This window comes from Schistocerca serialis, chromosome 1 (assembly GCF_023864345.2).
Source record: "Schistocerca serialis cubense isolate TAMUIC-IGC-003099 chromosome 1, iqSchSeri2.2, whole genome shotgun sequence".
NCBI classification, from domain to species: domain Eukaryota; kingdom Metazoa; phylum Arthropoda; class Insecta; order Orthoptera; family Acrididae; genus Schistocerca; species Schistocerca serialis.
The window spans coordinates 88,171,453-88,186,399 of record NC_064638.1 but is presented as its reverse complement, the minus strand read 5'-3'; the positions used below and the strand labels follow the sequence as shown (position 1 = coordinate 88,186,399).

At 40.6% G+C, this 14,947-nt stretch overlaps 1 protein-coding gene across 2 annotated transcripts in view; it reads right to left on the bottom strand.

Annotated features, from left to right (window-relative positions):
* Positions 1–411: 411 nt before the first annotated feature.
* The window catches only part of LOC126462281 (pyruvate dehydrogenase E1 component subunit alpha, mitochondrial-like), a 107,305-nt gene continuing 92,769 nt past the window's right edge, over positions 412–14,947 (bottom strand). For both annotated transcript variants that reach the window (XM_050096061.1, XM_050096060.1), the window contains one exon: positions 412–1,456. In XM_050096061.1, the coding sequence (XP_049952018.1) occupies positions 1,271–1,456 (186 nt within the window). In that variant the 3' untranslated portion in view covers positions 412–1,270. The remainder of the gene's footprint in view (positions 1,457–14,947) is intronic.

Genomic DNA, 14,947 nt, shown 5'->3' with positions numbered 1-14,947 from the left:
GCTGTCAAACACCTGCTTGCACGAATTCGTGTATCATACTAACAGTCCTATAAATTGTGTATTTTGCATTGCACTGCATTGGGCCTGTCCACGGTAGCATTCTTGTGTGTCAGCTTTTGGCTGTGTGTGTGTGTGTGTGTGTGTGTGTGTGTGTGTGTGTGTGTGTGTGTCAGAGAGAGAGAGAGAGAGAGAGAGAGAGAGAGAGAGAGAGAGAGAGAGAGAGAGAGAATTGTGAGGGGAGTGGGCTTAGTCCCTGAAACTACTGTGTGTGTATGTGTATATTATAGTCTGTCTTCTCATAAGAACAACACTTTTACAGTGGAACCTATGACCAATAACCTCACTTTTGACTTACTCATTCAAAAGTAACGTAAGTACCCAACATTTTGTATCAAACATGAAGTAATGATACATTTAGTTACTAAAAATCTCTGCGACCTGAAAATTTGGCAACAATAAACTTAGTAATAATTTATTTTTGTTCAATGAATTAAAAGCCACGCATTAGCAGGTCAAATAAGCAGGATTGTTACATTTCCACAAAAACAGATAGCAAATGTTGTTAAATGCAGTAGTTAAATGTATAAAAAGCTTCATAACATTACATGAGTGATCAGTATCAACTAAATAAACTTGGAAGAAAAAAAGTTCAACTATGGCTATCTAAATATAAATGCTAGAATCTTTGCTAAGCAGTACAATTTTTTCACAAATCATCATGAGAATTGAGTTTAAATGCACAGTTTATGGTAACATAACCGTCACAACATGGAATTTGTATGTCCATCATCTACCACCTGCCACAGTCACAATTACAAAATATATATCCTCCCTACAGGAAATTTTTGGAGAACAAATATCATTAACGTTTAAACAATGGCAGCTTTTGGAGTTTTTATCCAAGAAAGTGAATTAAATTGTCACAATGACCATTTCTCAGGTTTGGTGTAACTGGCAGTGAATGAATGGACAATTTATGAATATCTACTCCCTACTCCTATTCTATACACTATTTATGAAACTAATACTTCCTCATAAAAGAAACTTACAAAATTTTTTATCTGAGAACAACAACTGTCCTTACGTAAACAGTGGCAACAATGATTATAATGCAACAATAAAACTGTGAATTATTTGTGATAAATATAACAACAATTATAATACCACACAACAGAATTTTAAAACTGCTTGGATCACTTTACAGCACATTAAATATATGTACAGATCACATTAGAGTTCACTACACCAACAAGTGACAAATACTTCAACCTCACAAATTTTTTGGTTTCCCTATATTCTTATGTTTCAAACTGCTCCATGGCAGAGTACCTCTGACTGAAATCTCCTGTGAACTAGCATATATGTCTGCTGTCAGTTCTTCCAAGTTACATTCCTTTTCAGACTTTGCTAACTTAACTGCATCATCAATTTCTGTTCTTATTTCACTCTCCAGTTTCTGTTAACAAAGGAAAAAGTATTTTACTATTGTTAACACACATTAAGTTACTAAAATATTTTTTTCACTAATTCCAATAACATATTTATCTGAGGGTGGGGGAGAAATAAAGATTGCTTCCATAAATTGCTTTAAGTACATGATGATATCAAATGTCTAAGACACACAAATTGTATCAGAAAGGATATAAACAATGTGCCTTGAGATTCCAAGTTCAAAAGTTAATTTCTTGACAATTCTGGAAATAAATAATTTAAAAAATGATATGGATTATAACGGAGGATGATTACTGCATATAAATTCCACAAAATCCAAGCAACTGCAACAGGCATCAGGTAAAATTCAAAACATGATGCTGACTTTTTCTTTTTCAACATTTTTTTTATTGGTCCCTTTAAAATCTCTGTGTGCAGAATGAAGATTTCCATTTGCTTTTGTTTTATCATAATTATAAATTTCCTACCATTTACAATTAATCTGACAATATTAATGAAGAGAGAAAAATGTGTAATCGAGACATAATGATACTGGTAAGGTTTTGGGTTTTGAGTACTGTTTACAATCATTGTGCAATTGACTTTCTTCTGCTCCAGCCTCCCTAGATCTGAATCTGCGGAAGTGGCTTGAAGTTGAAACAATTAGTGCCACTAGTGCTTTGTCTGATAACAATGCCAACCTAATAAATATACTGGGTGTTGTGTTGTTAGTAGTACATTATTGAATAATTTGTCGAGTTCAGCCAAAACTTCAGTATTATTTCAAATGGAAGGAAAGATCAAATGTTCAAATGTGTGTGAATTCCTAAGGAACCTCAAACTATGTGGCCACTCCGCATCATGAAGGAAAGATAAAAATGATAAGTAAGATAATTGTGTCTCTTCTGGATAACATACTAACTACCTTCAAACAGCTGCAGATGTGGTGCTTCTTAATAGGAAAGTACCAACAATGGAACTGTGGCATATTATTTCATACAAAGAAACATTAACTTTGATTTGCAGAGAGCTATTATCAAATGGGTTAATGTGAATATTTTTTTTTTGGCAATATGTAGCAATTTCCAGAATGGTGATTAGGTTGGGAACTAACATCAAATCCCAAGCAACATAAATACAGTCTTAACTGTCATACAATTTTGGTGCTCCTTTTGGAACACTTATATTCTGATTTTGGAGGTGTTGGTTAGGATGGGACCTAATAGCTCTGTTCGATTTGAAACTATAATTCTGTGTATATCATGTCCTACAGCATCATATTTCATTATGCCGAAACACACCTATCAAGACATGTACAAGCAATTTCATGATGATGTTTACAGAATGTAATCATGTTGGTGGGTCCGCCATCTTATCTAAATCAGTCGACACTGACTGTTGTCAACTGCTATCCAGTATTGCTCATATTTATTAACAAAATCATTTTTAAATACAATGTAGCAATTTTTACGCCCATATACACTTCTTGTCCAGAAAAGTTATGGGAATGCAGCCAGCTGACATTGTTGACAACCACCAATATTGTGACAGGTGACCAACCTGTCATTTTCATGGCAACACTGCAGGAAGTAAGCACTGTGCAAGTGAATTTAAAACCTTGGTTTGCAGAGCAATTGTGGAAGAATAAAACTCACAATCACTGTAAACAATAGCGCCACCACACAACCAAAGATGACCAATGCCAGAAGTGATTGATACTGAGGGAGAATTAACTCAGTTCTGTTTTCTGACAAGGAAGAGAGCAGTGCTCTACACAGAATTTAAGCCAAATTTTCCATCTCCATTTACAAGGTTACTTTGTAATTTAATCTCAACTGCTTCCTTAATAACACTATCGCAATAGCTGGAAGTGCATGCCAGAATCTCTGTGACATATTCCAGAGGATGACCACTGCTAAGACAATGTTCTGCAATAAATGATCTGCTTGGATGGCATAAGTGTGTGTGGTGCTTATGCTCAGTAGACCAAACCTTCATGTTCCTGATAGTCTGAACAATATGTGACATGCCACAACTGCACGGAATATAACAGACACCCATCTTATACAAACCAAGAGGATTGATGTACTGAGCATAAGCATCAGATATGCTTACAACAGCCGAGAAAATACACTATTGCAAAACATTGTATTGGCAATTGTTGTCCTATGGAATATAACACAGGAGATTCTGGCATGAAGTTCCAGCTACTGAGATAGTGCTACTAAGGAAGCAGTTGAGATTAAATCAGCAAGTAACTTTGTAAGAAGGGATGGAAGTTCTTGCTTAAATTCTGGGATCCTGCTCTCTTCCTTGTAAAAAACCTGAGGGATGGAATTAATGCTACTTCACTCACTGTTTATTAATTTTTACTATCAATAATGTCTGGTGTCAGTCACCTATGGTTGTGTGGTGGTGCTAGTGTTTACTGTGTGTGTGTGTGTGTGTGTGTGTGTGTGTGTGTGTGTGTGTGACCTTTCTGGATGTCTTGAAAATTTCTCGGGTATTCAGCCGGGTAGCACTGTTCAAAAGGCACGATATTTCGGCAAGCCGACTTCTCTGCTTCTCTGGCAAGAAGTCGGCTTGCCAAAATATTACGCCTTTTGGACAACGCTACCCTTTCTGGAATTGCTTCCCAGATTGAGGTTTTAAATTAACTTGCACAGATACATACTTGCCACAATTTTGCCTTAAAAATGACAGGTTGATCACCTGTCAAAATATCAGTGGTTGTCAGCAATGTCACTCGGTTGCATTCCTGTAAGTTATCTAAGCACTGCATATGCCAGAAGAAACTCAGGTCTACGATATACTTCTTGTTCACTGGGGACATCATACACATGTAATGTATGTCCAGGTCTTGTAATCACTCTCAGACTACTGCACAATGTTTGATGTAGACATCAAAACTTCTGAATGCTTTTATGAGCTAGAAAACCCAATAGATAAATATTCAAGTGAAGAAATTTAAATAACTATAATTCTTGACTTTTTTGGCAAAAAGTTTGCACTACCAATGTGTTCACTGACTGACTGATTGAGGGGGTTATGGGACTAAACAGCGAGGTCATCAGTCTCACAACTCTAAAATTACACACAGAAGAGAGAGTGTCCGCAAGGTGGATGTATGCAACCAGAGTCAAACTGTAAAATGAGGAAGTCAAAACACACACAGCAGAAGGTGTAACAGGGTACCCCAAATCTAAAAACTGGGAAAACAGAGGGATAAAAGAGTGGTCTTTGCGAGGGGTATTGACCATGGGTCCCAGGCAGAGAAAATATAAAGAGAGGTTCCAACCACATTCAGCCTGCCCCTGCTCCAGGAGTAAAGCAAAACCTTATATTTGAAAATGAAAACTGCATTCATGGAGGGAACTGAGAACCAGTTCAACCATCCGTGAATGTTCTGCTAATATTAAAATTAAGGAATCTGGAGGACTATACTCATTACAAAGGGCCAAAAGAAGGGGACATTCCACCAATATATGTGATACCATCAGTCTGGTTCGACAACCACACTGTGGGGGTGGTTCATTACAGAAGAGGAAACAATGAGCGAGCCTGGTATGACCAATGCGTAGACGGTGTAAGACAGTGGAGTCCTTTTGAGAGAGGAGGAAGAAAGAGTGCCAAGCTGCAGTAGTCTCCTTGATTATGTGGGGTTTATTACTGAGAGCAGTAGTGCATCAGATGTCATTCCACTATTGGGCAAAGACAGATTTGATGTAGATCCGGCATATCCACAGCAGGAATCATTAACGGTAATGGGGTTAAGTATCTGCTCTCTAGCCAGTCAGCTAGTTCACTCCCTGGTATCCCCACATGACTTGGGACCCAGAGAAAGACAAATGAGCAGTTGGTATCACCAAGGACAGAAGAAGGTTATGCATAGCAGAGAACAAAGGGTGACAAGAGTAGCATCGGTCGATAGCCTGCAGGCTGCTCATTAGTGAGTACATATTAAAACAGTGTGGAGGGAGGCCTGAGTAACAAAAAGGAGGGTTCTGTGAATGGTTAGCAGCTCTACTGTGAACACACTACATGATCCTGGTGGTGTTCTAAGCCAGTGGGAGACATGACAGCATATCTCACCTTATCTATTATCTTAGAACCATCAGTATAGAAGATGGTGGCACCCTGGAACTCTGCAAGGATGAATATACAAGACACCAGAAAACCATAGGGGCGACAGAGACCTTAGGACCCTGGAACAGGTTGGTCCTAATCCATGGTCGAGGCACCACCCAAAGGGTGGAGGGTGGAGGGAGTGTGTGTGTGTGTGTGTGTGTGTGTGTGTGTGTGTGTGTGTGTGTGTGTGTGTGTGTAGATACAAGGATCACACTCCAGAGAGTGCAGATGGAGATCCTGACAGAGGGAAATGAGACTCATTCTAACTGGCAATTCCACCCGTTGCCAGTTATCAGGAGGGAAACATCTCTCATTTACACAGAGAACAGGGAACACTGGATAGTCAGAGAATTGGCGAATGGCAATTGCATAAGAAATCAGGAGTTGGCTCTGTTGTATTGGTAGAGGAGGAATCACCGCTTTTGCAAGGAAACTGCCAACATGACTAGTGCAAAAGGCACTAACAGGCAGAAGCACCCACAGTGGTGAAGAGGGTCAAGTATTTTCAGACTGGAAGGAGCCGCTGACCCATAAACCTGACTACTGTAATCTAGTCTGGACAAGACCAGAGCACGGTACAGATGGAAAAGAATAGCACAGTCTGCACCCCAAGATGTGTGGGCCAGAAGGGAGAGAGCATTAAGCTTCTGCATGCATGTAGTCTTCCAGGTGGTGGATATGGGGCAGCCACATCAGCTTTTCATCAAAAATAATTCCCAAGAAACTGGACTTTGCTACAACATCCAGAAGCTGTTTGCTTAACCCATTACGGGCCATTGTCCCTTTTTTGAGACGCGTATATTTTACTTATTTCTACGTAAGCAATGGAGCTTTTAGCCTTCATTGTTGCACCTATAGGTTCAACTAACTGCTATAATGCCTGTAAATGTAAAATAAATAACTTTTTTCTAAATACTTCACGCCAGGAAAATTATAAACTTGCCAATTTTTTGTTCTCTCACATGGCAGCACTGTATGTCTGCTGGTAGTTCCTGGACGATTATGAGCTGTGATTTAGTTGTCTGGGCGTGTTTGTGTTGAACATATGGATGTCCGTGTAAGATTAAGTATACTTCAGATTTTTTCAAGTAGGTGCAATATTGATATATTTTGTGTGTCCCAATAATGGGACAATGGCATGTTACACTATCATTTATTGTTGATGAGCCCTATTCTTGTATACACTTATTATACAGAGAAGAATTGCATTTTACGTTCTTTATAGCTGCTTTTTTTCATATTCTATTCGAATTTTACGATTCCAACAGGATAAAAACATGCCGCATGGACTTACACTTGAAGAAATTCTAGCAGAACTAGAGAACCATCAAGAGAGTGACGATGAAGATGATGACGTAGAATTGGCGATTATTCCACCCGAAGCAGATGTAATAACAGATGAAGAAGACATTGACGAAAATGTACTGAACAATGAGTCTGTTGTACAAGATGTAGCCGATGCTTTAGAGCTCATAACCAGCCAAGATGAAGCTAATGCTACAGTTATACCTCCAGAAGCCAAAGGAAGGAAAGCGTTAGGAGATGGAGCAGAAAGTGGTACATTATCTACAAAAAAATATAAATGTAAGTGGTATAAATGTCAACCAATGTACAAAAACACTAGTGAACCAGGGAAGAGCAACGAACATTATGTTGCGGAATGTCTAGCAAATAAGACAGTGCCCCAGGTGTTTGAGGATTTTTTTTCTGAGAAACTAATGGATACTATTATTGAACAAAGCGAAATCTATGCTTGCCAACATAACAAAATAAATTTTCTTCTAACCAAAGAAGAACTAAAATCATTTATTGGCATACTACTTCTAAGTGGTTATCATAAGCTTTCCCATGAGAATATGTACTGGGAACAGGCTCCTGATGTCGGTGTTCCTTTAGTCTTCAACTCCATGTCAAGAAATATGTTTCGGGAAATAAAGAGATTCATTCATCTCAATGACAACTCCAAAATTGACAAACGACAAGATATACAAACTGAGGTTGTACTTTGAAATGCTGAAAAAGGAATTTGGTAAAATTGGTGTATTTCATTCAGAACTCTCAATTGATGAAATGATGATACGTTATTATGACAAACATTCAGCTACAATGTTTCCGAGGGGAAAGCCTATCAAATTTGGATATAAAATTTGGTGTCTTACAAGTTCCAATGGCTTTCTTTATAATTTTTCACCATACTGTGGCAAGACTGACAACAAACAGGAGCCTTTAGGTGCAAGGGTGATAAATGAACTAAGCAGCATGATTCCAGAATCAGAGTATCCGAGTTATAAGCTCTTCTTTGACAACTTTTTCACCAGTGTTGACACACTGATCACACTCTGAAAGAGTAAAATGAAAGCTACAGGAACAATAAGAGAGATCCGAACTAATGCACGTCCTTTGATTGATTCGAAAAGAATGGCAAAAGAAAAGGAATGAGGATTCTATGATTACATGTTTGACAAAGAGTGAAATAGAGTGACAACAAACCAGTATGTGTAGCGACAAATTACAGTACTAATACTCACGGGCAAAGAAAAAGGAAATATCTGTTACAATGCCACATCTCACTGAAGAATACAATGTCCATATGGGTGGCGTAGATCTACTGGACAAGTAGATATCACTTTATAGGACGAGGATAAGGTCAAAGAAATGGTGGTGACCATTATTCACACAGATGATAGATATCTGTGTAGTAAACACATGGTGTGCATACCAAATTGCTAACTCTAATGAGAAGCTCTCACTTTTGGATGACCGACAGAGAATAGTTTTTTTTTTTTTTCCTATCAAAGAAAACAGGATCAGTACCAAAATGCAGAGGCCCACAAGGAAGCAAATTGTTGGGAGGACGAGTGAGCACAGATGTATGACTAGATCCAGGAAATCATTTCATTGTGCCAAGTAAAACACAGAAGAGATGTGCTTACTTCAAGAAAAAAAAAAACAACAAAAATTTTTGATAAGTGCAATATTGGTGTACACGACAAGTGTTCTGTTTCATTTCATACTGAATAGACGTTCAATAATATTTAAACATTCTTTATTTATTGTTTGTGTTGTTTCTTACAACATTATGCATGGAGAATAAGGTTGTGAATTTGGATAGCGCATTTGGCCAATGTCCCAAAAATGGGATGGTCTGTAGTTTTTGTTCTAATATACTGAAAATTTTCAAAACAACTTTCTATTCAATTAATCACTCAATGTAACGCATTTATGTATAAAAGTTTTCAAAAAAATGATCCGATAGTGTTTTGGCCAGTAATGGGTTAAATAAAGTTCTGGTTTGGGGTGAACTGTGGATCAACGACAAAAATGTATAGCCCGTATTTATGAGGGAGAAAACTGGAACATGGGTGAGAGCCCACACAAAGGCCCGTCGGATGGCGCATTGGAACCTGCGCTCAGCAGATGCTATTGAAGGAGAGTTGCACCAGGTGCAAATGAAATGAAATGAGCATATGACATCGTTGGCCGGGAGGCCCCTATTCGGAGAAGTTCGGCTGTCAATTGCAAGTCTTATTTTATTCGATGCCATATTGGGTGACTTGTGCACTGGTGATGAGGATGAAATGATGAGGACAACACAGCACCCAGTCCCCGAGTGGAGAAAATCTCCAACCCAGCCGGGAATCGAACCCGAGCCCGCTTGCATGGGAGGCAAGCACGTTACCACCCAACTACGCAGGCGGACACCAGATTCAAAAAATGTTAACATACAATGCCGTGGTAACCAGAGGCCCAACAGAGGTACCATTGATAGCTATGAGGAAGAGTGTGATACTTCACACAGGGCACTGTGGGATACCATTCACCTGAATCCGGGGGTTGTTGAGAAGTGCCAACTCTTAACACAGAAGAGATGGTGGGATAAAAACTCACGGATAAAAATTGGAAGTGGGCCGCGAAAGCACCAGTCATACAGAGTAGCTAAAATGTGATGGTACCAAGCCGTGTCGTATGCCTTATTTAGGTCAAAAAAAGACTGACAAGGTGCTGGCAGTTAGTAAAAACCTGTTGGATTGCTGTTTCCAATCTGAGTAAATGGTCAGTTGGAGATCATCCTTCCTGGAAGCCACACTGATGCAGAGACAAAAGATCCCAAGAATCAATTCCCCAACATAATCAGAAGCTAACCATCCTCTCAAGCAGTTTACAAAGTACGTTTGTCAGGCTAATTGGGTGGTAGCTGTTGAGAGACTCTGGGTTCTTCCTGGGATTAAGGACGTGGATAACTATACTGTCTTGCCAGTGTGACGGGAAAGCATCCGTGAGCCAAATGTGGTTGAAGGTCCTGAGTAGATGTTGCCTTTGGGTATCCAAGCACTGGATCATCTTGTTGTGGATGGAATCGAGGCCTGGGGCCTTGTCACATGAAGAGGTAAAGATCCTGCAAGAATTCCCATCTAGAGAAAGGTTCATTATAGGGTTCAGTGTGGTGGTGGTTGAAGTGGAGGACGAGGAGGGAGGTGGGTTGTTCAAATCGGTGTTTCTGCTGGAGAAAGGTAGCGGGATAGGAAGAGGACACTGACGCCATCGCAAAGTGTGTCACGAGGTGTTGTGCAAGGACCAATGGATCAGTAGACAGAGCACCTTGGAGGATATGACCCTGGACAGTTGATTTGTCGCTGGTGCCCCACAAGGCTACGGGGCTGTGATGAAGAGCCATACATCCCCATGGAGGAAACATAGCACTTCCAGCATTCCTTTTTACTCTGCTTAATAAGGTGACAAGTCTTAGCATGGAGGCACTTAAAAGCGAGGAGGTTTGTCCATGAAGGATGTCGTTTAAATCACTGCAGCACATGTTGGTAGTCCTGGGCAGTGACTGCTACGTCCTTGGTTCACCACGGTTCTGGTTGACTACGAGAGGGACTTGAGTAGGGGGACAGTAGTGCCAGCAGCAAAAAGAATAGTGGCAAAGATGCCCTGCACGACTACATCAATGCAATTCAAGAGAGAGTTGTTGAAGGGCAATCGAAATGAGACAGGGCGACCTTGGAGGACACAGATGGCGCTTCTCATGGCCGAGTTGTGGCAGTAGGCTTCCAGACAGAGACGCCGAGGAGAGGGGTTCTTGTGGGGAGTCCGTCATTGGCAGGTGCTGAAGAAGTGGAATACTTCTTTGGCCAGGGAAGGAGAGCAGCTCTTGGAGGGGAGGGTGTTGGAACTGCAGGGGAGAGGGAGGGGAGAGGTGACAGGGCTTGGGCAAGGACGAGTTCCGGGGGGGAAAGGATGTAACAAAGGAACAAAGGCAAAAGTTGAAGAAAGTGACACCAGATAGCGTGTCTCATATTTTGGCAAGCCACAGCATAACAAAGGCAATCCAGGTATTTGTACACTTGGATCTTCTGCTGGACAATCTGGTGAACAAGGAGAGTGGCAGTCATGACACAAAGGGGGTGGAACACAGGGGCTTCCCTCACCACACAGAGAGTCCGCTGTACAACGGAAGTAATATGCCCAAAATGCAAGCACTGACAGCACCTAATGGGTGGTGGGATGTATGGTTTCATGTCACATCTGTAGCACATAACCTTGACCACCTCATAGAGTATACCCTCAAAAGCCAGAATGAAGGTGCCAGTATCAGTGCACTTGTCTTTACAAACCTTCTGCACATATTGAAAAAAAAATGTATGCCGCATTGCTCCAGATTAGACTTACCAGTTTGCAGGATGAAGTCCCTATAAAAAACATCCCCTGGACCATATTCAGAAATTGGTGAGGGGTAACAGATGCTGGGACACTGCCAAGACGATCACAAGCACAAAGAGCTGCCGACTGGCCAGCAGAAGAAATGCTGATGAACAGGGAGCTTGACTGCACCTTACTGAGTGACTCCAATTCACCAAACTTGTCCTCGATATTCTCCACAAAAAACAATGGCTTTGTGGCGGTGAATGTGTTCCCGTCATTTCTAGTACAGACAAGGTAGCGGGGAATGTGTTTCATCCCAAGATGGCAAGGTTTGCCCTCCTCCCATACAAAGCACCATTCAATGATCCGTTACCATTCTAAGAGACGGTCGTTTGAGAATGGCCGGATTTTTGCAGCTTGATACGCTTCATGTGCCAAGTATTCGAACTGATACCTCCCATTCCAATTAGGGAATCTACAGGAAGGCCGCTTGGCATGGCAGCCATTGCCGGGAGTTCCGATGCTCCAGGAAGACAAGCAACCAGTCCTTGGCAAACATGAAGAGGGAATAGCTCAGGTATCAGCAGTGTGATCCCTGTGTTGTCAGGGAGTTCAGTCAGATGGGTACGTAACAGTCCCACCACACAGACTGGTAATACTTGCTGGTGACCTAGGGGGGTGGAGGGCTACAGCAGGGAAGGAAGAGGGGTAGGAAAGGGGGAGAGGAATTCATACCATAGACACTGGGGAGGGAATTCTTCCCCAAATGGTTCACACTAAAAACAAAAAATTTAGAAGTGGAGATCAAACCTTAAACAGGGATCTAAATGCCAAAAAGGATGAAAGAAAACCAGGCAGGAGGAACCAAATTTCAAGCAATATAGGAAACCAGGTGGATAGCCAGGTCTATATAAATCAGAACACCAAGAGAGGGAAAGGAGGAGGCAGCAGGGAAGGAGTGAGGATAGGGAGGGGGGGAGGGGCAGGGTGAAGAAATTGCAGCTAGGGACGGAAGAATTGGCTGCAATAGCTCAGGGCACCACGTGCGCCATGCACAAACTCACAAAATAATTGAGCCCCCCCTCTGGGGGGTACCAATGTGTTCTTGGAATGAATTATCTATGTACATGCTTAAAAAATAATTTCCCATTACTTACACTGTCACCACAATTTACACCATTTGTGAAGGTTTTCCTGTAGAACCAGAAATTTACGCCATTGGTAAAGGTTTTGCTGTACAACCAAAGCACATACATATCTTTTAAAATGGATTCCAAACAGTCTCTACCACAAAAACATTTATAATGATGGTAACTTGTTTCAGTCAGTGTTTGAACATCCTCAGACCTTCGTAGCATGATGGTAGGTGTTGGCAGTGAATGAAGCAGATGATTTAAGTCCACGAATATCAACTGCCAAGGGCAGCAATGCAGTAGTTGCTTAAATATGGTATGCTCCACCCCCTGAATGCTAAATTATGTCAGCTATTGCCAATCAGGCATACAGGACTTAAAACAGTTGTTACAATAAGGTATGTACAGAATAATTACATGAAAGCTAATAACAATTGAAGAAATGGGTACATATAATGTAACTGCTATGAACAGTATTTTGTCAATCTGTGACAAAAATATATATAAATGAGATACCTGATGATAATAAGTTGTGACAACACTGACAGCCATCTGTGGGGATTTATGGCAAAATCATAAATTGTATGCCAGCAAAGATAGTGGTTAAGTGACGTCAACAGTTCCCATGGAGACAGTGTTGTTGTATCAATATGAGCCATCCTGCAGATGATGATTTCACAGCTGTGACAGCGACTGGATGTTAAATACATATTGGCATGCGGGCTGACATTGAGAGATGCATGCCAGGTATTGCAGATTGGTCCTACACATTGTAGTGCCACTGGAAATACAGACTGAGTAGCAAAGTTACTTACCACAGAAGCAGTGTGGATGTGTCAATGTGCATGTTTCAAGAGAAGGTGAATTCAAAGTTATGATAGCGACTAGCTGTGACAAAATACTGGCATGCAACTAACACAATTGTCACAATATGTGTCAGATCTCTGCAGATTACATTGACCAAGTACCATATTTACTCGAATCTAAGCCGCACTTTTTTTCCATTTTTTGTAATCCAAAAAACCGCCTGCGGCTTAGAATCGAGTGCAAAGCAAGCGGAAGTTCTGAAAAATGTTGGTAGGTGCCGCCACAACTAACTTCTGCCGTCGAACATATGTAGCGCGACACAGGCATGGTTTGTAGGCACAAAGATAAATACTGGCGCCAAAACCTCTGCGTCAGTAAATAAATTTAAAAAAAAAGGTGGAAGATGAGCTTTTTTCTCCGCCCCGAGTTTTGACCACTGCATTTTCATACATTATCCAACAAAGTAAATACAAATTACGTATTGTTCATCTTCGAGTGTAGCAGAATTTCAATGTACTACGAAAATCCGTCTGGCAAGACTGTTTGGGATGTTTGTCAATATGGCCAACTCTACGTTCTGAATTTTTTCCTACCCCTGAGAAGAGATGGTTGCTAATAGGAACCTGATGAAATGTGAATCACATGCAGTATTCTCTTCACCATAAGAATAATACGAATATAAACATTTTGGCATGTATTCTTTCGTGTTTGCTGCTATATCATTTAAATCCTGTCTGCCTAATAAACTACGAAACTTGAGTGAGGCAACAGCAAACGCGGAAGAATATACATATCGTGTCATGTTTACATTCATATTATTCTTATGCCTAATAGTGATACAGTCAGAAATGAAGCACAGCAACTGACTAGATTTTTAAATCTAAGATGACTCTGATTTCTGTGCAGAATTTGATGTACTAAAGAAGCGGCCGCAAAGATTTTCAAACGGAGAAACATTTTCACCTAACTCTCGTTCAGAACATGTTCTATCATACGCAGTCTATTATTTGGTTCTTGTTGATCATTACCAAAGAAAGCAGCAGTGTAAGTAACAAAAAAAAGCAAGCCATGTCGCGAGCGGCGAGAGACCGTAAACACGCACTATCAGAATGCGACGAACAGTACAGTAATGCATTTTCTGCTTAGAGTGATGTAAGCACCTAGAACAAAGAAAATGGCACATATCAGATCGAAGCAAAATAAGCAATCGTTTCAAACCAGACGAAGCACGTGAAAAAGGAAGGGTACCCGTATAAATATGGACGGAGTGCCTGACGCATAGCAATGGCTACCTGGTAAAGCTTAACTGCTAAGCTTACGACTCGAACCAAACTACTGTAGCTGTATCGTCATTCATTTGACCTAAATTGTGTCTCTTATTACAATGTACCAACACTGTTTCGATTTGGAGGTGCGGCCTAAAACTTTTCTCTCCCCTTGAATTTCGAGTCTCAAATTTCAGGTGTGGCTTAGATTTGGGAAATTTTTTTTCTCCTTTATTCGAGTCTCATTTTTCAGGTGCGGCTTAGATTCGAGTAAATACGGTAATCAACAAGATAACAAATAAAGTAGGGTTATAATATCCAATGCATGGAAAAATAAGTTATATCAAAATACATAATTTTGTATGCAATGGGTGCAGCATCACTCATTTAAGCAACAACCCCATTGCTCTCCATAACAGTGAAATTTGTGGCGTTACAATGCCTACACAATTTGCCATCACTGCCTACTATCATCGTATGAGGGTCCGAGAATGGTAATTGACTGAAACCAGTTACCATCAAAATAAATGTTTTTGC